At 48.6% G+C, this 23,615-nt stretch overlaps 1 protein-coding gene and 1 long non-coding RNA gene across 6 annotated transcripts in view; one reads left to right on the forward strand and one right to left on the reverse strand.

Annotated features, from left to right (window-relative positions):
* NR6A1 (nuclear receptor subfamily 6 group A member 1) overlaps positions 1-23,615 on the forward strand; it is a 69,444-nt gene that overhangs the window by 7,379 nt on the left and 38,450 nt on the right. For 2 of the 4 annotated variants that reach the window (XM_065035410.1, XM_065035409.1), the window contains exons 2-3: positions 588-629; positions 5,912-5,971. The exons of 1 other annotated variant lie outside the window; for it this stretch is intronic. In XM_065035410.1, coding sequence (XP_064891482.1) covers positions 588-629; positions 5,912-5,971 — 102 coding nt within the window. The remainder of the gene's footprint in view (positions 1-587; positions 630-5,911; positions 5,972-23,615) is intronic. One more of the 4 variants, XM_065035411.1, reaches the window with a different exon arrangement.
* On the reverse strand, positions 3,576-22,186 carry LOC135575832 (uncharacterized). Of its 2 annotated transcripts, XR_010467152.1 has the most exons (3): positions 21,936-22,186; positions 11,013-11,042; positions 3,576-8,454 (listed from the first exon to the last, which is right to left on the reverse strand). It is a non-coding gene; the product is annotated as an uncharacterized LOC135575832 (long non-coding RNA). The 2 variants fall into 2 exon arrangements; XR_010467151.1 differs by lacking the exon at positions 11,013-11,042 and having other exon boundaries at positions 3,576-9,289.

Below are 23,615 nucleotides of genomic sequence, written 5' to 3' on the forward strand. Positions count from 1 at the left end.
TAAAAGCACATTAGTGCCTATGGCTCTGCAGCTGGAGCGCGCTCTCCCTGTGCTGGGGCTGTGCCGATGAGCGTGCCGTGGGCCGGGGGCTCACGTGGATCCCCAGCAGGTATCACACTGCAGCACGGGGGCTCTTCCCTCGCCCCCACATGAGACTAGATCGGCCTGAACTGCCCCTCACATGAAATGCTGCCTGACTTCTTGCAATTTGATTTGAAATCACCGGCTCTCTGTAGTGTTTGTTCTGTGCTTCAGCACGCCGAGGCTTTCAGGAGAGCACAAGCCCCTTCCCACAAGCAGCAGCTCCTGGGCGCTGGTTTGTTCTGAAGTGCCTTGCTGCTGGACTGCTCACTCCACACCGGCCCAGCTCCTGCTCGCTGTCCGGGTCCTCAACCATCTCATTTCTGTTGAGCATCACAGGAATGTCCTGTACCTAGGCACTTGGAAAGCTTCTTCCCTTAAATGCTGTTTTAATGTTGCTTATACATTCACGAGTTGATTTTGACGATTCAGTCTTTCTGTGCATGTGTGGTAATGAGGAAACTTGTTTCAATGTGTAGTGCTTACGCCTATTTTTCACATTCTAGGATTTGGTCAAGATCCTCCTCCCAAGCATGATTCATCCTCTAGTAAGTACTAGTTGGCCCTCTGATCCCCGGCTGGCGCGGCGAGCCGAGCGCTCGGAGCTGTCGGCAGCGCGGGGCTCACGTCTGTTAGAGTTAGCTGTGCTGTTATTGCCACTGATTAAGATTTGAAGATAAATGCTGTGAAATCAGTTAACCTTGAGGTTAGAGACAAAAGCAGTTTTCGGACACACGTTGTCAGTGCTTCTCAGGATCCCCGTGTCAGTGCCGCTCGTGCACTAGCTGCTGGATTCCAGGGGCACGGTGCCAGCTTTGTGCTGGAAGGTCCGTTTGCAGTGGTGTTTCTACCCTGACGTGCTGCTCGGTGTCCAGAACCACTCACCTCTGGGAACACCAGCTAATCTGCAATATGATTCCCGGCATATTCTGTATGTCGTCATGTGCTATTATTTATCAGTAGATGACTATTAATCTGGGTTGATGTTAGCTTCTAAAAAATACCAGCAGAATATCTACTTTTGTAAATTCTCAGTTCTATTTAATAGAAGTCATTCTAATGGACTCGGTATTTTGCTGTAGTAGTATGCCTTGCATTGGCCAACACTTCATCAGTGATCAAAAAGTAAATACAGAATTTCCCCAGATTCACAGAATGGTTATGCAATTGATCTTTCAATATTGGAGCGGTCTGGGCTGCCCGGTAGGCAATATCCTATTCAACCCAAATGGTACAGAAGATGCAAAAGACAGCATGCCTGTGGAATGGGGCGTTGCATGCCGAGGGTGCTGGCTGTGGAACACATGGAAACGTTTATGAGTAAGTGCCTGTTGTTGTAATGCAGTAGCAAAAGGCACTAATGTGGTCCTTTGGAAATTGAAAGTAGGTCTTTTATGTTTACTGCTTATCTAATACTGACAGCGCTGCATTGGAATGCTGATAGTGTAATGCTGCATGAAACTCTGATGCTGATCTCCTAAAATATTGTAAATTGCCCAAAAAGACTGAGGCAGCTTGATAGTCTTGGCTTATTGAGCTTATCGAAAAGATTGAGAGTAATTACCTGGCTGTGCGGGGGGCTCCGAGCGGGTCCCTCGGTCCCCCGTGCGGGCCAGGACTGGCTGAGCTCCCGAAGTGCAGGATGCTGCTGGGAATCCAGGCTGTAACTGTGGTGAAGCTGATACCACAGCAACACGCATCTCCTCTCTACTTTGATTTTTGTGTCTCGGGAGGCATTTCAGGAATCCTGTGACTTTTGATGGCATCAATAAATCAGATACCATGCCGACAGAATTTTACTGGAATGTAAACAGGCATTTTGTTTATTGAGGGATACAGTGCAGGTATAGCTCTTGAAGTATGTGGAGCATTAAACTGCTATGTCTCCTTCCAGTTACGTTGGTAGGCAGGAACTGTGGTTGTTTTCCATGTCAATGGAAATAATTCAAAATATTTATCATTTGGTGACCTTACTTCCCACTCCTCTTTCCAAACAGCGTGTGTTTTCAGTGAGGTGAGACAAGAAGCCCTACCCAATGTAGGGGAAAGGGGAGGAATGTGTCTGTATAGTGAAGTGGGGCTGATAAGGGGTAATGAATCGCCGCTGGCTCCGTGCTGTGCCGAGGGAGCTGCGGGCTGGCCGGCCTGCTCTCCGTGCCTGGATGAGCACGGGGTAGATCCTGCTGGAAGATGTTGCCAGGGATGGGGACAGGAAGGTAACTGGGAAGATTTACCATAGGGAGACCGTGTCTGACCAACCTGAATTATTCTATGATAATAAGTCTAATTCTACTTCAAGCTCTGAAGGATGGAGCACCATCTCTTACCTGAAGTTCTGATGCCTCAGTCTTAGCTTTGGAGGGGAGAAGTCTATAATCCTATGTTAGATTACCTGCATTTTTTCTAAGGTCAGAATTCCTGTTTTTTAGTGTGCTTACTTCAAAAGCCTTTACTCAAATGTTATCCAGCTTACTGAGATTTACCATGCACTGTCCTTCCGTTTGCAACCCCGCGAGCACCGCTGCGTTTCAGCAGCTGCTGGTGCGACTGATGTGCAGCAGCCCAGCAGCTGCTCACAAGTGCTGCAAGATGATGCAACTCCCTGAACCAGCACATTCTGCTTGTGGTGACCACGGGTGTCCCTGCATCTGCTCAGGGCACTGTTTTACCTCCTGTCCCCTTCCCGTATGGCAGATACCTGTGGGGAGCGGGTACCACAACTCCTGCACCAGTATCTTCCAGGTCCAATGCTATGTCACAGGTTCAGGCTAAGTTCACTTCTAGGAGTAGCCCAAATACCCTTCAATTAGCATAAGCAGGGACAAGGGCAGTCAAAGGTCAAGAGAAGTTCAAAATAGCATAACCTCTTTTTGCTGGTGTTCCCAAACCTTCCTAATCCTGCCGAGTTCTCCAAGCTGTCCTTGCCATCGTGTTTACTATACAGCTGTAAAAGTCAAAGAACAAGGCCTGGCTTGATACAGGGGAAGTTAGAGATGGAGTGCTTGAGAATAGGTAGCATTGTTGCTTAAAACAGGAGAAATAATTGATTTATGTTATGGTGGCCAATTAGGCTGTAAAGCGAGATACTCTTAAAGAAACCCTGTGGCTTCAAGGGAGATTTTTGCTCTGATTTCTGCTCAGCAAATAGGGGCACCCCAATAAAGGTCATCAGCTCCATGAGCTAAATTATTAATTCCTTTCATGCCACTCAGGGCTTGTAAACAGTGTATAATACAGGAAAACAATTGGCACTGTTCACTTAGTGGGCAGAGGAGAGGTCAGAGGGTAAATAGCTGTATTGGCAGCAGCTGTTCTTCATAGCGGAGCAGACTTCTGTCCTTTTCATCTTTCAGAGCAAACCCGTTTCCAAAATCTTAGCTCGTTGTTAATCTAATCTCCTCTCTTAGTAGAATTGTTTGGAGGAGTTTAATGTGTTATGTTATAATGATGGAAATGAAAAGGGTCAGGGGTATGTGAAGAGAACAAAACCAGCATTGCTGTGTTTAATAAAGAGCTGCTTGAAATTTTTAATATTCATTTACATGGATGAGAGAAACGTAGAATTCCACCCATTCAAGGCAAGTTGTAGGATAAGTACTTGTGCTTTTATATACTTGGTAAAAAATAAGTTGAAGTATGATTTTGGTATTAATCGAGTACAAACACCCATCTGCCAGGAGCACACGGATGGATGCAGAGGTGTCCCCACTGCGTCCCCCCATCGCTGGTTCACAGCAGCACTGGATGGGACACTGAGGCAACTGTAAACTTGGCACTCGAGCAGCCAGGCAGCTGTGTCCGCAGCGTGATAGTCTTGGCGAACGTGTAAGAAATAGCAATTAAAATCTATAATTTTGAGCATTAACTGAAGTTATCCTTTCCAAGTATAGCTAGGAAATGCTGTTAGCCTTTTGCTGTCTATAGCCTTTAAGGTGGCATTACGGTGAATGATTAAAACTATGGGACTTAAATTTCCAGTGGCTCTCTAAATGCTTCCCGCTCAGAAGCGTCACTTTAGACAGCACGTTTGTTATTTGGCTATTGCAGATGTCTGCAGGTGTAGCCGTTGCTCACGCAGGGTTCCTGTGCCCGGGCGCTCCGGCCATCTGCCCGGCAGCAGGTACCTCTGAGCCGCCATCTGGCGCCGGCAGCCGAGCCGCGCTCCCGGCTCGCACACGGGCTCCGGCTCACCGCTCCCACGGCAAAAGTAACTTCAGTCTGCACTTCTCAGGTTATTTTGACTATATGTGAAAACACGTGCAGCTTTACATAGGAAAAAAAATAAACCCTTTCCAGGTTTTTGCAATTGCTGTGATGCGTATGAAGGATCTTCCCACATTAGGGAGATTACAGCAATAAGGTGGAAAATGGGAAGACAAAATCCAGCTTTTCCTGTAAGCAGATCAGCGGTCCGCGGGAGGTTCTCGAGGACGTCGGGAATGCCGCAGCCTGCACGGCACACGCAGCCTTCGGAACGTTTGGTGCAGAACTGCAAAGAAGAGCCAAGTGAGATTGTAAATGAATGTTTAGATGTTCCAGGCAGGAAATGTCTTGATAATTCAATAGAGGACAGGAATAACCCATGGCATGTCCGGATGAAACTGTCATTGTGTTGTCACCGGTACTCAGCATGTTAAACCAAAGCTGCGAGTGTTGTGCAGCAGCACCGAGAGCATCAGGTGGCGCGCTTGCTCGGCGCGGCAGGAGGATGGAGTGGGTCTGAGCGTGGTGCTGCGGCTGCTCTCCACATTCGGTGAACACGGTCTGCTGAAGTGTTTACATTTGTTTGTGGTTTGCCTAATTAGAGCAGAGCTTGGCACTTCCAGAGTGCCAGTGGCGTGCAGGGCTGCGGGAACTGGAACGGTAAGAATGCGAAACGCGGCACTGGGAGCGGTGGCCAAGCCTGGCTGTGGGCTGGGCTTATGCTTCTGGGACCCTGTTCTGTGGTTAGGAATGTAAACTTGTAGAATGCGTTTACTGGGTCTTAAAGCAAAGTGAGAATTACATAACATATAATTATGTGGTATCTGCTAGCATCAACATGATGGAGATGGAGACTGGTTTGTTTGACTTGGGCACTTGTGGTGATGTGGTAAGAGTGAATGTGGCTTTTTGAGAGAGACCAGGCCCCAAAGAATGTGTTCTTTCTTCACCTCATGTTAAGTTGAAACTAACGCTGTTACTGGAAGATGGTTCTTTCCTGATTTGGGTCCTGGAAAGCTGGATCCTTCTCAAAATGCAGAGGGGATCTGGTTCAGATCATGTTCTGACTCTGGGGTTTTAATTGGCAAAGGCAGGAAGGTAGTTCTGTTTCTTCTTTCAGCTGTCAGAAAATAAAGCTTTTGGAGTGTCTGTGTTTAAAGACGCTCGTTGCTGATACTGCTTCACATCCACTGCCGGCGTTTTGCAAACCTTCGGGAGGGGATGCCTCTTCCTGTCGGGGATCTTTCACAGGTGCACTGGACGCAGATGGGGACTGTCCTGTCATTCCCAGTCATGCTCCGCTCAAGTTAATACTGTATGCAGTTCAAGGCTGACATTCAGGGTTTCTTTGTGCGGGACATTGTTCTGAATTGATATTCTCAAACCATCTCAAGTTAGAGGCTACCAATATGACTGACTGCTCAGAACAGCAGATCTGCAGATACCATGTATGAGATAGAAATACCTTGAAAGAGGAGAGAACGACATTGCTAAACTGCTTCTCAAAGCATCTTCCTCAGATGACCCAAGATACACATATTCAGTTGAAATGTACATGAAAGTTTTCAAAAGTAAAGACTTCTTGGTAACATGCACATCCCAACTGTCTCTTTCACTTTCCCATTAGCTGCAGATGTGGAGCAGATGAGTTCCTCCTCTCCCGTCCCTCCTGTGAACCCCATGGGCAGTAAGTACCCCTTTCTTGCTATGTGATGAGGTGCATGTTCTCTTTGAGATAATTCAAAGGCATTAGTTCATACTTCACGGTAGAGACTGAGAAGTTTTAGAGCTAACGCTTACTCCTGGAGGTGAGGATTCCCGTATCCGCCGCTGATCAGCTCTTCACAGAGCAGTTCTGCACATCACTATTGACAGCAGCACGCAGGTTGCGTGAGAGCTTTTCTGCTGGATACCTCTGTGAAAGCTGTGGGGATGCCTGTGTTACAGTGAGACACTCCTGGGGCTGGTAGATTATGCTGACATCAGAGTATTGTAACATTATTATACTTGGAAATCTGTAGTCTGGGATGTCTCATGAAACTGAAAGCAGTTGGGGAAGTTCTCTTCAATTGCCCTGTAATTCTGGGCCTGTAACTTCTTGAGAATTAGAAAACCTCAGCTGCTGGACACCTAAAGTAATACGGATTCAGAGCTCTTGATACTCCATCTAGTGGCATTTGCTGTGTCAAAGGACCAAGTGCATTCTGTCGATTATAACCCACTAGATGGCAACAAGTCCTTGTCAGACTCGTGGAAGTTGGGCATCCATAGGAACCAGTTGTGCTCAGAGGGTGAGCTCTGCGCACTCTCATTTAAAGCCAGTTTTATGTCACTTTTTGGAAAGTCTCTGGATTATTCAAATGTGGCGGACTACTGACAACTCAATTACAAAAATGCTCAGCTGTTCAGCATTGCTGAAAGCGTTCCAGAGTCAGGACGCTTTCCTTCCTGCTGCTGTTGTCCTGCTCATGGACTTGTGCTTTATTGGAGAGCGTTGAAGTTTTGGCAGACTGTGGCTCCTCTAAGTATGGTTCCCCTTTATAATGAGCGCAGTCATGTGTAACAAATGGATAAATAGGCCCGAGTTGCACATGTGTGTAGCTATTGGTGCTCATTAATGAAGCACTCTTGGGCAGGTCTAGCTAGGCTTTCATGCAGTTCACACTTGTATAAGGAAACAGATAATTTCACATGCACATGTAGAATCATTTAAATTGCTGTTTAGACACATGTATAGTTTATGAAGATATATTGGCTATTATTCTGTTGAACCTTCATAGCCTGACATGGCTCAGATCTGCTGCATTGAGGCCTCTCATGCATTAAATAGTACTAAACCCTAAATTTTCCATCGTATTCTCACATCTCAATGTATCTGCCAAATACTAAAAGCAGGGCCATCTAACATGAACTGAATGACCCTCTTTTTCCCTTAATTGTATATTATTGCTAGCCTCAATTTGTCTAGCTACAGCTTTCTTGTCTCTCTCTCTTTCACCAAACTGAAAAATGCTTGTCAAACCTCTGTTCCCTATGAAGATATTTATATAAACTTCTGATAAACTAAATAAACTGAGCTCCTTGAGTTCTTTTGATGTCTCCCTGTCTTTGATCAACCCTCAGTGCTGGTGGGCAGGTGGAGCCGCAGCAGCCGGGGTGCGGGCACAGGGACCCCACAGCTGGGGGGTTCCCAGCCCAGGTCTGCAGTGCTGGCCCTGGCCGTGCTGGTGCTCAGCGCTGGTGCTGGGGCAGGCGGCTCTGCTCTGCTGGCCCTGGCCGTGCTGGTGCTCAGCGCTGGTGCTGGGGCAGGCGGCTCTGCTCTGCTGGCCCTGGCTGTGCTGGTGCTCAGTGCTGGGGCAGGTGGCTCTGCTCTGCTGGTCCTGGCCGTGCTGGTGCTCAGTGCTGGTGCTGGGGCAGGCAGTTCTGCTCTGCTGGCCCTGGCCGTGCTGGTGCTCAGTGCTGGTGCTGGGGCAGGCGGCTCTGCTCTGCTGGCCCTGGCCGTGCTGGTGCTCAGCGCTGGTGCTGGGGCAGGCAGTTCTGCTCTGCTGGCCCTGGCCGTGCTGGTGCTCAGTGCTGGTGCTGGGGCAGGCGGCTCTGCTCTGCTGGCCCTGGCCGTGCTGGTGCTCAGTGCTGGTGCTGGGGCAGGCAGTTCTGCTCTGCTCCGCTCATGTCTGGTACAGGGTGAACAGCTGGTGCCAGAAACATCTAAAGCTTCCCAAGCATGGAGTTTCAAACATTCTGAACATGTCTGCTAACCTGTTTTCCCCTAGGAAGGTTTTTTTCCCCTTGCCATCTCATTACCAAACGTGATTAAAGCAAAAAAACCTTGAGGATTTTCACACCAGAGTAGAAAACGGAATTCTTAAGCTTATTTGTGCATCCAGAGCATCTGAGCTCTGGAGCGGCTGCTGAGGCCTCTGCTCGTGGTGCATTAGCAAATGGTGCCGGCCCCTCTGTTTTTCCGGTGGGGATGCTCCCGGCTCTTCACTTCCGTGCTGCTGCAGTGAATTCCCTGTATCAAGCTGCGGTGCTTTCCGAGGGGCTCGGTAGAAACGATGGCTATGGGTGGCTGGCAGACTGCGGGAGAGGGGAGATCTTTTTCTAAAGCCCCAGTTTTGCAAAGAGTTCAGTCTGTTTAGCTTGTAACTGTTGAACTCCGTGAAGCTGCTCCTGTATAGAATTGAACCCATTTAAGCCTTTTAGAAGAACAAGCAAACAGGGATTTATTTTGAACGTTCACCTAACTGGAATTTAAGTGTCATTAGTAAGTTCTGCCTTGAACTGAACAGCAAGCTTATGGAGATGGTTATTGTGGGGTTTGAGCACAGCATGTCTGAACAGGCTGCTTTAAAATAATCCTATAAGCAAATGGAGGAGGAAACGAGATTTTCTGCTTTGCCCCCTCCCATTCCCGGCCCTGTCAATCCAAAGCCAGGCAGGAGGAAGCTTCATTTCCTATTAGCAGGTGAAGCTCCAGGTGCCTGGAATGCTTCATACAGTCTGTACGTCTAAAAAGCTGTGTCTGCCTTGTTCCAACGTCTGCTTTTCTAGAAGAAATACTTATTTTATCCAGAAGTTACTGCTGTGAGATATTGTCGCAGGGGCTTCAGATGGCAGAGAGCACTGTGCTCCTGAAGGAGCTGGATGATGTGTCCTGAACCTCGAGATGATGGCAGAGCTGCAGATGTGCCTTACGCGGTTACGTAGACATGGCTCGAGTACAACGCTGCTTCAGCGGGAGCCGCCCGAGCTGCGTGGCTGCGCTCTCCGAGCTGGCTGGTCCGCAGTTTGCATTCATTGATCAGTGAGTTGACAGAAAAGAAAACCCACCGACAGCAATGAATGTTGATTGCAGCCATTAGATGCTGAAGACGCAGCGCTGCTCCTTCAGAGCGCTCCGGACAAAGGTGCAGGATGTGCTTGGAGGAACAGCCATAACTTCAGGAGCCTGTGCTCTCCTGGGCCTGGACGGGTCTCTGTTCTGAAGTGCTGCCCTGCTGTGACCCTATATAGAAGTATATATGTTAAAGAGCTATTTTAGAGCGGCCCAAGACAGCGTTCCCTGCACAGGCTTTGCGTCTTGTCTTTCTGGGTTGTGCAGTCCTGTGCTGGCAGGAGCTCTGGAGCCCGCTGTGCGGTGTCCCGGGGCCCGGCGTGGCGCGCTCTGCCCGTTCCCCGTTGTGCAGCAGCGGGGGCCGCGGGAGCAGCTGGAGCGGGAGGGTCGGGGTCCGGCATTCCTGCCCAGCAGCTGCTGAAATCGAGCGCAGGTTCCGTGAGCAAATGAACTGACATTCCAGAGCTGTTCCCAGTGAAGCTCAAGTTGCCAGCCCCAATGGAAAGGAGGTTTCCCTCCCGATCTGGCCTGGATTCCACTATTTTGAATGTATACCATGCTCAGATTTGTTTCCAAGTGTACCATATGGCATGGATACGTTACTGCTTTTGTGCCGTCCATACGAAATCTTGCATTGCTCTGACACTTTGTTTTGCAGAAATTCTGCTGTAGTATAAAGTTGTGTTTTTTTTTTTTTTTTTTTAAGGAGAAAACAAACATTTCTTTTAAACCAATTCATTTTTGGCGAAACTAGAAGAACTGGAACAACTCAACCTCTGTAGCTCTTGATATAACCGGTAAATCATGACCTGTTAATGGTAACCAGATGTGAAAAACTGAAGGTTTGGTCTTTCCATTGAGAGGGTTTGTGATAAACCTCAAGGTACAGTCAACGGTCGATGGTTTTTGTAGTTCTCAAACTCACCGACAGCGTTGAATGTTCACTGAAGCTATCCAAAGATGCCGTATACCATGCACTGTGCACATTTTCCATGCATATGTTTTCCATAGACTAGCAGTGGAAACGCTGCTGAGGACTGCACATTCTTTGTTGTAAAGTCTTAAACTGCAAGTATTTTAATTACAAAATGGAACCATGAGGACTAATGAGTTGCAGGAGTGTAACTCTACAGCTATGGATGCTAAATTGACTTTGTTTCTCAAACCAGCCTTGAATGTATCTGAATTGCAGTTGCGAAGCAGCCTTTACTGGGGAGATGCATATGCTAAAGAGCTATGCTAAGCTGTTTATAACATTCCAGATTTCTTTATAAAGTTCACCCATAACCGTAAACCAACAAAAATGAGAACAGGAGGATCTGCTTTGTACTGGAGTGCATGAGAACTCAGTATGATCTAGAATGTTATTGGAGCGGCTTAACTGCAGGTTTTGAACTGAATATGTCAGTGTCCACCTAAGAGTGTACTGGTCAAAATAACTGAATTGTGCTATCTTTCCATTGAAAAGTAGAAAAAGGGACTTATTCTCTTTATTGTGTCTAATTATCTTCACTCTTTCCACCTGGCATTGTTTGAGAATAATCGTTTGCAGCTTGTTTGTTAAAAGTGAAATGTGCTGCTGTATCTGAAAACAACTTTGTGGGCGGAGGCTGCAGAGTTAGTGGGATCATGTACCACTTCACAGTTCTGGAGACGTGCTTTTGTAATCCAGAGCATTTTCTCTCGCTGTAGGACCGTGAAGTGTCTCTGAACACCCTGAGCTGATACATGTAACTTAACAATAAATGTACTAATAGAATACTACACTGGGTGAGCTGTTTGAGGCGAGCCTGCTCCCACAGTAGTCTGCACCTTATTGCACTGATTTTAATGGCACCATTTAAACATCAACTGATACTGAAAATCGAAGGAATTCTCTGAAAATTACTCTCACCTTTTTCCTGCCATCTTTTTGGAGAGGGAGCTGGTGGAAAGAACAAAGACAACTTGAATTAATGACAAGCAATGCCCAGCCTGGGGTGTTAAGCCTCCCGAGCGTCCCAGTGCGGGGGTGACTACATGTGGTAGGTATCACATAAATCAAGGGAATGCACTTCAAGTCAAGCATGAAATTTTGGTTTTAACAAACCAAACCAGTGTGTTTGTATTTAAACTACACTGTGAGAAAGGCTTTGTCCTCAGCTCACTACTTCTTCCTCCTTTTGTACCTCTGCTGACCTTCGACTCAGTAACTTCTATCTTCTCATGATTTTGAGAGCTTGAATTTCTTCTGAATGTTAAAAAACCCTGTACATGTTATTTCTATATCCTGGCTGCGTGTTCCTTCCCTCCTGCAAAGTTCAAAGCTCTCCATTGGGTAGATTTTTGGACAGATTCTGAGACCATAAAATAATTCTCTGGAAACAATGTAAGTGGGCAGTAAGTGCAAGGATAGATGAGGATGAAATATCTACAGCTGTTCTGCTGGACACTTCACCCCAGAACTGCAGACAAAATCCATGTTTTTTTCTCTCCTTTATCTCGGGGGGGTGTGCATATATACATAGATATCTATCTGTATGGGAAGCGTTACCCTGTCCCAGACAGAGCCACTGAAAGCAGCAGTGCCGAGTGCTGCCAGCGCCCAGGCGGGATTTCTCTTTCGCATCACTTTCTCTTTCACATCGCTTTCTCCTCCCGTTGTTGCTCTAGTGCTCGCCCGGTCCCATCACAAAACAGGCCATGTCATTTCTCGCTCCGTCCCTCCGCTGTGCCCCGCGGTGCCTGAGCGCAGCGGGAGCAGCCGGCACGCGGTGACTGTCTGAGCCGCCACCGCCGCTTCTGTGCTTATTTCCATTTGTTGTGCATTAGCATGGCCGAGCTGCTAAGATGCTGTTGAGAATGTTATTTTCTGGCCTGCTTGCTTTGGTCTGATAAACCCTAAAAGTTGTTATCAGCACTGAATGTTCAACACACCTTCCCCTCAGACCTGTTTGGGCTGAGACACATGGAAACCTGCCCACAGTTGACAGCTGCCACCCCCGTTATTCCCTAATTATCCTGTAATGGAAAAAGCATTAAGTGGACCCAACACCTTCCCCAGATGCGAAAGGCAGTTGGACACAGGTCTCAGAAGGCCCGACTCTGTTGGCTCTTACATGGAACGCCTTATACATTGCAATCCCTGCAAGGTTCATCAGTGTAATGACATGAGATGGGGTGGATTGCGGGAGCAGAAGTTTACAATGAAAGTATTGCAGATTCAGAGCACTTGAGGTTTTCTTTCAACATAAGTAATAATAGTTCCATCAAAATATGCCTATGAACTTTGAAACAGGTTCACCTGTGAGTTGTCTGAAGTATGGGGACAGGATTTTGTTTGTTTTCTGGATGTTTCTGGTACTCTGTGTCTTTACACCCCAATTCAATCGTTCTATTAGTTTCTCACAACAAGGCTTTTATGTATAGCAGGCAGGAAGCCGGACGGCCCTGCCCTGAAGTGCCGCTCAATAAACGCACCGTGTGCGTGTGGTGTAACAGACGGCTGCTCTGTGCCCGTCACCCCGCCGGTGCGTGACCCGGCACCGCGGCTGTGCTGCTCACGTGCGTGCTGGCGTTTCCCTGCAAGCGCCCGTGGAAACACCATGTGCAAGCATGTTCGTTTTGTCCTGTAACAGGCTTTAATTGTACTATCAAAATATGTTTTCTTTGTAGATGCAAATGCGTGCAAATACACCTCAGTGAGACAATGGGGAGGCAAAAGCATCTATCTCTGGCAGTATTCTCAGTTATTGCTGTTGTTTCCTTGAAATTTGGGTGAGTGCTTAATTAGCAATGCCATGGCCAAACACCTCAGCTTCAGCAGGCTTCTACAAATAGCCTTGGTGATTTATTTTTTAATTGTCGAAAGCTCCTTTGACTACTACCAGACAAGTCTTGGGACTACGTGAAATGCGGGGACAGAGTTACCAGTCTGTCCCATTTGCCCATTTAGAATGTAGTGCCGTGATAGTGCTTGGAGAGAGAGGAAATTGATAGGTCTTCTGGGACCTGAGAGAAATGCAGTTAATACCAGTTTCCAATGATTTATGGAGGACTTACCAAGTTATTTTGACCTCATTTTGAGTCGACAAGCTTTCTTGTGGATGCCACATACCCTAGACCTTTGTAAGGTGTTTGACTTAATACCGTATGACAACTTAAACTGGTATGATACACCTTCACTGTGGCAAATGTTAAAAGGATTGAAAAATGACAAACACGTAGGTCTGAATGCAGTTCTGAGCAGGAACTCGGTCAGGTTGGTGCAGCCTTGGAGGAACTGCTGGCCAGGTCCTACAACTTCGCTGTTACTGGCCTGGGGAAACGTACTATCAGATGTGAGCAGGTTTAGGGTTTCTGGTTAGAAAAGTGACCCAAATCTGGAACTCTACATAAATCAAAAATAAATGAATGCTTCAGTGTAGTTGAATACATAGTTAAGTTACGCGTTTGGGAGCAAGGAATATACACCACGTGTGAACATAAAAGCCTCCACTGTACGAAGAGGTACTTGCTACGGTAGATAATTAACTGCATGTGTGTGCACAATCTGACTCATACTACAGCACAAACAATGAAATACTGAGTAGGGACAGAGGCTGTTGCGTCTGCGTTTAGTTCTCGTGTATCTGCTGAAATGGCACTTTGTCAGGTTCTGGTCCTGCCCTGAAGGGATCACGGAGCCGAACGGGCTGTGGAGAGCTGGAGGAAACCGGAGTCCTCCAGAGTGAACCCGCGGGGGTCGGGGAGGCCTGTCCGGCCTGGTACCGTGTCCGGCCGCACAGCGGAGCGCTGGAGCCCGCAGCGCCGCCGCGGCGGAACGCCGGAGTTGCTGTTAGCAGGACCCGTGCTGGGTCAGGCTCCAGCTCGCCCTCCTGTCTCACAGGCTGTGTCTGATCCCTTCACCCTACACAATGAGTCGCGGGACCTGCCTGCCTCTTCACCACATTTTCCAAAGGAGTAAGTACAGTTTCAACCAGGCAAAGCGGGCACATCAGGAGCCTCCTCGTGCCCAGAGCAGCTTCCAGCCCCGGAGCCTGGAGGGGTGTCTGAGCAGCCCCATTCATGAGCTATTGGTACCTGCAGTGTACATGGAACAAAAATGACCTCAGCCCATGATGTCTTAGTAACAGTGGATCTTTATCTCATGGCACATAACTTCAGAAATTGTCTTTGGAAGAAAACCCGCTGTGACGTTTGGGACCACTACTGAACTGCAGCTGGTGGCTGCAATCAATAAAGCAGTTCTGACTCAAAAACCAAAGCAGTGGCTAATGGATGCCTGGAAAAGGATTTAGGCAGGAGGAACTTGCATATTTCCCACTAACCATCTCCTGTCTTGCAGCCCCTTCAGCACGCACACAGGCTTCTGGAGCCAGGCCTCTGTGCGTTCACCAGCCTCCAGCGCCGCTTGCTTTTCACTGATTTGCACACTTCCCTGTGGAGTTTTGTCCCCCATTTTTTAAGATAACAGTTGTTGCCATGAAGATTACTGTCTATATGAGATTAATAGTTTTTAGCAGAGGAATCTCAGGCGTCCTCCTCGTGGATTCCTGCAGTTGTACTATGCTCTGACACATCTAATGCTGGGTAAGCAGCTTCTGGAGATATAAATAACATTGTCTCTTTTGGTGTATCAAACATGCTGATTATTCTTCATGGCTGCAATACTGCGTTGCTCTACATTGAGGATGCTTTATTTTTATTATGGTGGTGAATTTAGGCCAGGTGCTTCCTCAGAAGATGCTCCTGTGCCCGCTGCTCTTTTTGGCTGGCAGCTGCTTCAGTGAAGATCAAAACAATTTCCCATTAGTTGTGAGTTTCGGCTCAGTTCCTGTGCCGTGGTTTGGGGAAGGACAGAATGATTCTGACTACAGATGATTCTGTTTGTGCCTTAAGCGTTTTCCGAGCTGCGGCACAGCCGTCGGTCTGACGGCGCCTGGGAAGCGGTGGCGATGGAGACGGACCAGGTGCGGGACTGGCTTTTCGTAACCATCCCGCCTCCTCCCGATTCATTGAGAACTGTCCCTTTGAAGATAATTAGTTTCTATTTTTCAGCTTTATAATCCAATGATTCTCATCTGATAGACTTGGAGATTCTATGCTGCCATCTTGTAAGACTCAATTTCATGATACGATAAAGATTTTACTTCCGATGACTATAAATAACTGGAGGAAAGCAGATGATGCGACAGTGACACTGTAATGAGCAGGACAAAGATGGGTGAAGGTCCATCCTCCCACCTTCCCCATCCTCCTCCTCGCATTCATCACTCGCCCATCTGGCTGAGCTGGACACGCCACAGCAGCGGCACCTTTGTCCCTGTTCTATAGGTGCTAATGTTTAAAACAGAAACATCTTCAGAGACTCTTGCAGAACAACTAAATATGATTGCGGGGAATAAAAAAAGGCGCTTTCTTGTATCTGGTTTCAGGCAAATATTCTGTTGGAAGAAACACTTCCCACCATCATGTACTTAATTTCTTTGCTTTTTTGTGCTTTTAAATATTGGCTGGATGTGGCTATGACCCCCAGGTGAGTGGGAACCAGCCATTCTTTCCTGAATTATACATTTAGCCTGTTGAAATGCAGCTATCATGTGAAACAAAAAGGAGAAAAGGTACTTATGTTCATTTAGAAGAATGATCTTTGGGTAATGGCAGCCAAATATTGCTGGGTTTTTATCTTGCCTATAAAATAAATTGGTCCCAGTGTGCTGTGGGATGCACATAAAGGTTTGAATATGAAAGTAGCATAAAATTCAGATGACTTGGTAGAACTGGCTTTAGGATTTTGAAAAATTTGGAACAGGTTTACTAAGTACAGTTTATGTGGGAGTAACACACTGGAGATTCTACTGCCGAACCTCACTAGACCGGCGTTTTTGGTGTCGGTTTCTCCGCGGCTGTTCGGCATTGGCTCCCGTCTCCCGGCCGTTCGGATGCACCCGGTTCCTCGGCGGTGATGAACCACAGACTGATGATCACGGGAATTTTCAGGTTTGGTTGGCGCACTAATGTTGGAATTTCAGATTTCAGTCACTTCATTATTTTTGTAGTTTTCCTTTTACGCTGAACTCACTGGTGTTTAGAAGATATTTTCCGTCTCCAAAACAATGACACCAAACCGGTGTGTTTGCGTGATCTGTGATCAGTAACTGCTTTCTAACCGGGACGGCTGAGAGCTGCGAGAGGACGGGAGGTTTGTTCCAAATGGAAATCTGCTTGTATGTGGTTTCAGAAAGACGGCCCGAAAGCACAGGCGGAGGTACCGCAACAGTGTTCCCATGGCAAATCTTTACAGCCAGTAGGTAAACCGGGGGGCAGGAGGGCAGCGGGGTTCTGCTCAGCCCGCGGATCCCGCAGCAGCCGGCCCGCGAGGGCACCGCAGAGCTCACAGAAACGGCCCCGCTGGCTCAGAGACCGCAGCGTGGTGGCCGTTTCCAGAGGAGATGCAGAAATACTGCATCTATCCACCCGTTACTGAGGGGAAAAATGAATTAAATAGGGCAAACAAAGCTGAAGCTAAGCTATTATGCATTGCAGATTGCTTAGTATTTGGCATGTGGACCAAATGCTTTAGATTATAAGGCATAAGCCTTTCAGAACCTTAAGTTATTTTAAAATTAAATGGATGACAGGCACAGGTCTGCTGCATGGATTTGATTTTCTTTGTGTCTTAGCAGAAGTAGTAAGCAATGTCTGTAAGTATCTAATAAAGCTATTTTCTGCTATTATAGAGAGGTTTACTACGAGAAACAGAACTGAGAGAATACCACATTTTCAATAAAACAAATTGAACAGATTCTCAGAAATCTAGGTCACAGGAACAGATGACCTATACATGGTCCTAGTTTTTGATGCAACTGTCTAATCTGCTCTGAGAGTACTAGCCAGACATCATTCCTAATTGACCTTGATATTCAGTGAACAGAAAGAAAGCTAAAGCCACATGATATTTAAATCTTTAGCAGGAAAAAATATATGGCAAACTTGAACGCATTCTGTTTTATAACCAGAATCTGTATTTGTCATGTGAACCTTGTCTGCAAACGCGTTGATCATCTTGAAAATCTCAATTTGAGACTCCATCTAAAGAAACAGATTTGAGTACGAACAGCCTTTCATAACACCCGGCACAGAGGAGCGTGTTCGTGTCCTTGTGTAACCGTGTCCCGACAGGCAGCGGCCCCCCAGCCCTGTATGTGTAAGTACATATGGGAGGCTGGAAATTACAGTATGTATGGTGAAACCCTGACCACCCCCGTTTATAGACCAGAGTGGTTGTTTTTGGTCACGACATCGAGCTTTAGATGTCGTGTTGTTTACAGAAGGCATTACGGACTTTCTACACAAGGAGAGACCGTGTGCTGTTGTGAGGTAAATGTACGGTCTGCCAGGAAGCACTAAAGAGCTAAGTAGTAAAGTCTTGAATGCTCGTATGACAAGCTACTTTTCCAGATAACCATAAACCAATGCAGGTTACCAAATTAAGACTCAGCAAATGTACCATAGGAATGCTTCAGATTGATAACGCATGGCACGCTGGACCTGGCCAGCTGGTTACGTGTGCCCGTATCTGGCACCACTTGTGAGGTTCCTTGTGCGTGACCCCAGTGCCGCCGTCAGACCCCCCAGCGCCGGAGCTGTGCCGGTGGCAGCCCCGGGTGCCGCTCTGCGCACAGCTGCCCCCAGCACTCCTCTGCCCTTAATCACATCTTGGCGTCTCCCACAGACAGTCTGGCCCGCTCGTGTCGCGCCGGGCCGGCCGAGCAGCGGGGTTGCACAGCCCCATTCTGTGCAACGGCGCCGTGCCCTGCTGCCCGGCAGAATCCCTGCGCTCAAGCTTTCTGCACTGTTCGTCACACGCGCGTGTATTTAGGTGGCACAGTTAATGGGGAATGCAGAAGGGGTTTGAGATGCATTGAGATGCAGCACCTCGGTGTGCTCAGAATTTGTGGTTCTGTGCTACAGTCATTCAGTTCACTGAATTGAGTGGTTGGTTCCTTTGCGTTACAGTTCAGAACAGCTGCTCATGGTTCCAACTGTTTTCGGGGAAAGTAAGAACTCAGACTATTTAAAAGGTGACGTCATCTGAATATGCCAGTGTTGCTGCTTATGAAAAACAACATGCTTCCATGTTATCCTTCACATAAAAATACCTGGGTTTTATCTTTTGACTTCTTAACTTTGAAACTTTAGAGTGATATTAATCAGTACTGTGGTTTTGAAACGACTACAGCATCTGCTGACTATTATTGATATAAAATTAAATTTTTCGGATTCCACATTTTTTGTGAAATTGCCAAGTGCATTGCTGGATTTCAGCATACCTGATGCATTTTTATTGGCAACTAACCCTGTAAAGCAATACTATATATTAACGAACATATATGTGTTGGTCTTCAGCATCAGCTGTACCTTCCAAGTCTGATGGTGGTGAACAGGTTTCTTTTTTTTGAGAGTCTCTCCAAACTGTGTATTGGAGTAGCCATGACTGGGGTTGGCAAAACCGAGTTTCAAATTATCTGTTGTTTCTATGAGCAGTTCTCAAACACATCCACACAAGTGCAGCCACCAGCATCCTTCTCTGGTGTGCACGATGGAACTATTGCCATGGCCGGGCGCAGAACGCAGATGCTGATGGGCGGGTTATGCCCAACGTTGCTCTTATGGCTGTTTTGATGAGGCAAAAGCTCTTTTTGCCAACCTCTCATGGTCTATTTTCCCTCCAAAGTGACGCGCTTACCACATATTCAAACTCTAAGACATCATTGCAAGGGCAGAATTGAACTTTCCAGTATATTTTTTCAAGGGATAGATTTTAAACTCAGCCTCCAGATGAATACCAAGTATTAACAGTCCTAGAGGCAATGGAAAAGGTTGCTGTATTTTAATACCACGGTATTTAATCTAAAAGTGCTTTTTAAGTAGAGCCATCAACATCCTTAACCTTCATTAAAAATAATCTCCAATAATTTTGTTCAAAGGCTTGTTCGGTAGGTCCTGCTGGGTTTGTAAGTACCAGCAAGAAAAAAATATTCAAATCAAAATCGGCTGATTGTAATCTAGCCTGATTCTTATCACCCAGGATCTGCTGAGAAGTGATACACCCAAGCCATTGTGCCACATCAGGAAGAGAATTCAAGGAAATTGTACAATTACTCAGACAAGACTGACTCCTGTGCAAAGTATTTACATTCTGAAAATTATAAATACAACTGTGAAGCAGCAGCTGAAAATGGCACGAACCAGCCCCTCACACACAGCTGTTGTGAATCCTACAAGCGGCACCTGAGAGATGTGTCACTTTTTCAGCAACGCTGGGGTTGCTTGTTCCCTGTGCGCTCCAGGGAGCGCGGGCAGCAACTCCAGCACCAGCTTCTGGGCACCTCCAGGCGCCCTGAAAGCGGCCCTTGCTCACCCCACACTGCCTCCCCCGCTCCGAGAAAATGCACTTAAGAGCAGCTCACAGCCCCAGCTTTGTTTTCTGTATTGGAGGACACTTTGTATCCGCAGTTGATAATAAAACCAGCCATTTCACAACTGCACCCTACGACAACTCTGGTTTCTCGGCTGTGCTGCAGGATGTTCGCACCGCGCGATGCTGCGGCTCTAACGCTCTGAGCGCCCCCCAGCCCAGCGGGACCGGGGGTCTCACCGGTGCCACCGCGGGAGGGTGGGCAAGACCTCGACAAAAATACAGAAAACGAGGAGGAACAGCCCAAACCTTCCGACTGACCCACCTTCCACACTCAGCTGGGGCTCCGCGCACAGCGAGGGGCAGGGTTTCCATCTAATAAACCCGCCTGTGGGTTTTCTAATCTCGATAATTTCTGCTCATTGGCTCCAATGAGCGGATTAAAGCCCAGTCTCTGAGGAGTTCTCATTTTAACTCGAGTCTGGGGGGAAAGTGGGGGAAACAGGAGGTACCAGACACTGGATGGTTTGGTTTTGTTTTTCTTATTTATTTTGGTATTTGCCATGTTGACACAGCATAATAATATTCTCCTACACAACAGACACAGGAGATGCACAGAATAAATGTACTGAACCTTTTCTGATGAAATCAGCTGCCCAGGCTGGTCCCTTTAGAGCCCCCGTTAAAATGAGATCCCTTACAACAGCAGCACATCTCAGGCTAGACAGCGGCTGCCTTACTAAGGAATTTCTGCTTTTTATAAACACTTTGAGGTTTTCTGGCCTCAAAATTCTTTTAATTTCCACCACCCATGAATTAAAATCTCCAGCCAGATCATGATTCTGCCTTCCAGACACAGGGCAGCGACCACAGCCGAGAAGTAACCATATGGACTTCATGATTTTATGTACTGTGACAATAAAGCTTTTATGACATTCTAGGTGGTTAAAAATGGCAGTAAGGAGCTCTTAAACATGGCACAGTCATGTTGCTTTTCTGAACCGACAGACCTGCCAACAGTGCATCAAAAGCCGTAATTTCCTGTGCACTGAAGCCCCCCTATCTCTGCTGCCTCCAGCTTTGTGTCCCAGGGCTTGTGCCTGTGTGCTAACAAATCTCTATTGTCCAGCGGGGCGAATAGTGGCTGGGACCAAAGAATTGCTGTCTGGTTTCTATTCAAATCCAGGTAGTCAGATATATGAATGGAGTTTCTTGAACAGCTATGTGAATAACCTCTGCTCTGCGTGGAGGCTGCGAACGCTTAACTGGCTGGCGGGGCTGCAGAGAGCACAGGAGTTTGAAATACACTTTGAATGCTCCTCGTGGCTTTTAATACTTATTAACTTTAAAAATACGCTGTCACGCACCCCTGAACAGAACAGGAGGGTAAACCATCCCCTTCTCAACTTTATGAACTTGTTGAGTAATTCTACTTAGAGCTTTAAAAATGAGCTGGTTTTGCTGAGAAACTGATACGAAAAGTTTATGAAAATTATTTTCTTAGAACATACCAGATTTGTAAGCGCATGTTGACCGAGTCTTTTATTGTATACGGAGCCCGTTGCAAGCGTCACACTTAATAACTGCAGATGGTTTGGTGAGCAAATACATTAATTTCTTTTGGAGTAAGTTATGATAAGAAAAATTTCTGGTACAGTAGTTTGAGCAGGAATTGGAACAATACTGTAAATTTAGGTTCATTTTCCTGGTGTGTTTTCCTGGGTTTCGGTAATTAATGTGCAGTAAAGTAAGGCTGCTAGACTGCTTGGGGGAGCGAGACCTGTCTGCACCGCCGGACACCGAACCCCAGAGCCCCGGGCTGGCTCGGTCCTCACCCGACAGCCACGACTGTCGCTAAGCGCCCTCCGGTCGCGATATCATCCGCAGGTGCCACCCGAGCAGCACCGAGCCACACAAAAGCGGGGACCGGGGGCACCTCCCTCCGCCGCGTCCCCGCCCCGCGGCGGCGGCCACCGGCACCGCCGAGCCCCGCGGGGCCGGGGCTGCCCCCCCTTTGTGTCCCCGTCTGGTTCAGTTCCTCCCCGCCAGCCCCCGGGCGACACGCGGGTCCGGTTACCGACCCAGACCCAGGAGCAACTTCCAGCGCTGGGGGGGAATCGCTCGAGTTTCTCCTTCTTCTTCGGGGAGGGGGAAACCGCTGCCTGCTCCCCGCCCCCCCGCAGCCGCAGGGAGCGGCTCCCTCCAGCTGTGTTACATTAGCAGATTTATATATATAGTTAAAAAAATAAAAACACTTCTGTTCGGAGAACAAAGGAACACGTGCAGAAATGAGACTGGAAAAAAATTATAGAAATAAAAATCCCCTGCTAGCAGGTCGGGCCGCAGGGCGGCCCCCGCCCTCCCTCCCCGGCGGCGTTCGCCCTAACGAGCGGTTAATCGCAATTAACGCCTTACCTGGCGGGGCGGCGCGCTCCTGGGAAAGGCTCCACGCTTGGCTCCCTCTCCAAAAAGTTGGTGCCGGTGCAGGCGGGACAGCAGCTCCCGGCCGCGCGGCCTCGGCCCGGGCAGGCGGCCGAGTTCCTCCGCCGGCCCCGGCGGCTCCCCCGCCGGCCGCGCAGCCCCGTCCGCCGCCCCCCGCCCCGCTATATAGGGCCCAGATGACGGGCAGGGGCGCAGCCGGTCATGTGCGCGCTGCGGCGACGCCGATTCGCTGTCCCGACGCGGGGTCGCCGCCTGATTGGGCCGCGCCCGCGCACCGGAGGGTTCGCCCGCCCCCCCCGCCGGCGGGGCGCGGGCCGGGGCGCGGGGCCGCTTGTTTGGGTGCCGGCGTCGGCGGGGCCGGCGGGGCGCGGGGCGGGCTGCGGGGCCGGCACCGCCCCCACCACACACCTGCTCCGCCCCGCGGCGCCGGCCGCGCTGCCCCGCTCCCGCGCGGCCCGGAGCGGCGCCGAGGGATTTATTTTATATCTGCATCGCACAATGGCTCCAAAAACCCCGACGTGAACCCCCGCTCCGGCCCCGCAGCGCCGCTCCCGCGGGCCGACGGTGCCGGAGCAACGCGGCGGCCGGTCCGTGCAGCCCCGCACGGTGCCGGTCCCCAGCGGCGCCCCGGCCGCGGTCCCGTCCCCAGCGGGTCCGCACCCATCACCCGGACCCGCCTGGGACCGAGTTCTGGGACTCGGGGTCACTGCGCGGCCTGTCCGCGGCTCTGCTCGGCGGCTCTGCTCAGCGCCTGCACGTCGCTGCCGTTTATTTAATGCGAGACGACCCCATGTTGGTGCTTAAAGGCAATAATATGTCACAGTAGCGCAATGATACGTCCCAGTCAGGGTGCAGCACTCTGAAGTGCAGCGTAGGCTGCTGGGGAACATCTCGCCGATGGTCTCCCAGAGCGGCTGGATGGATCCTGCCCCGGCCAGGGGCAAAGCTGCCTCAGAACAATACAGAACATCAAGGCAACCGTCTGTCTGTTTTGCAAGTGTCCCTGTTAGTAACAGCACTGCTGTTAGAGACCAGCAAGAACAACTATTGCTGTTTTTATTGCAGGACAGAAATAAAATGCCTTTTAGCATGTTCTCAAATGAGACCACCTGAAGATAAATGAATTCCACTAACTCGCTAGTTTTGGTGGTTGTAGACTAACAAAACTCAAAGCTGCTCCCGTGGACTTGTCTGTAACCTCTCCCTGTGCTGGAACAGTAAAACAGACACTCAGATGTCTCTGGAATTGCATAACAAGGATGCACTAACTTTGTTTTGTAAAGTGTTTTCAGTGGGAGCGCAAGACCGTGGGGAGAAGTTAATGTACTTGCTCCATTTTCTCACTCTCGTTCTTTTCTGGTCTATTTAGTCTTCTTTCTCTGCTAGTTTTCAGTAGCTGACCTTTCTTTTATCCCTGAGGAGATTTTGCCAGGGGGAGACCAAGGTGCTGGAACCCTCCTTGGAGTGGAGGTTGGGCTGGATGATTCCCGAGGTCCGTTCCGACCTGCAGACCCAGAGGATGCGCTGTAAGAGAGGTTCTCTCTAGCGCCACATGGCCATTCTCTGTGTTTTGCTGCTGTTAAAATGCTTTTAGTACTGACTGTGGTAACCTGCTGCTGGTTCTGGTTCCTCTGCGCTGGAGGTTGGACAAGG

This window comes from Columba livia, chromosome 19 (genome assembly GCF_036013475.1).
Source record: "Columba livia isolate bColLiv1 breed racing homer chromosome 19, bColLiv1.pat.W.v2, whole genome shotgun sequence".
NCBI classification, from domain to species: Eukaryota; Metazoa; Chordata; class Aves; order Columbiformes; family Columbidae; genus Columba; species Columba livia.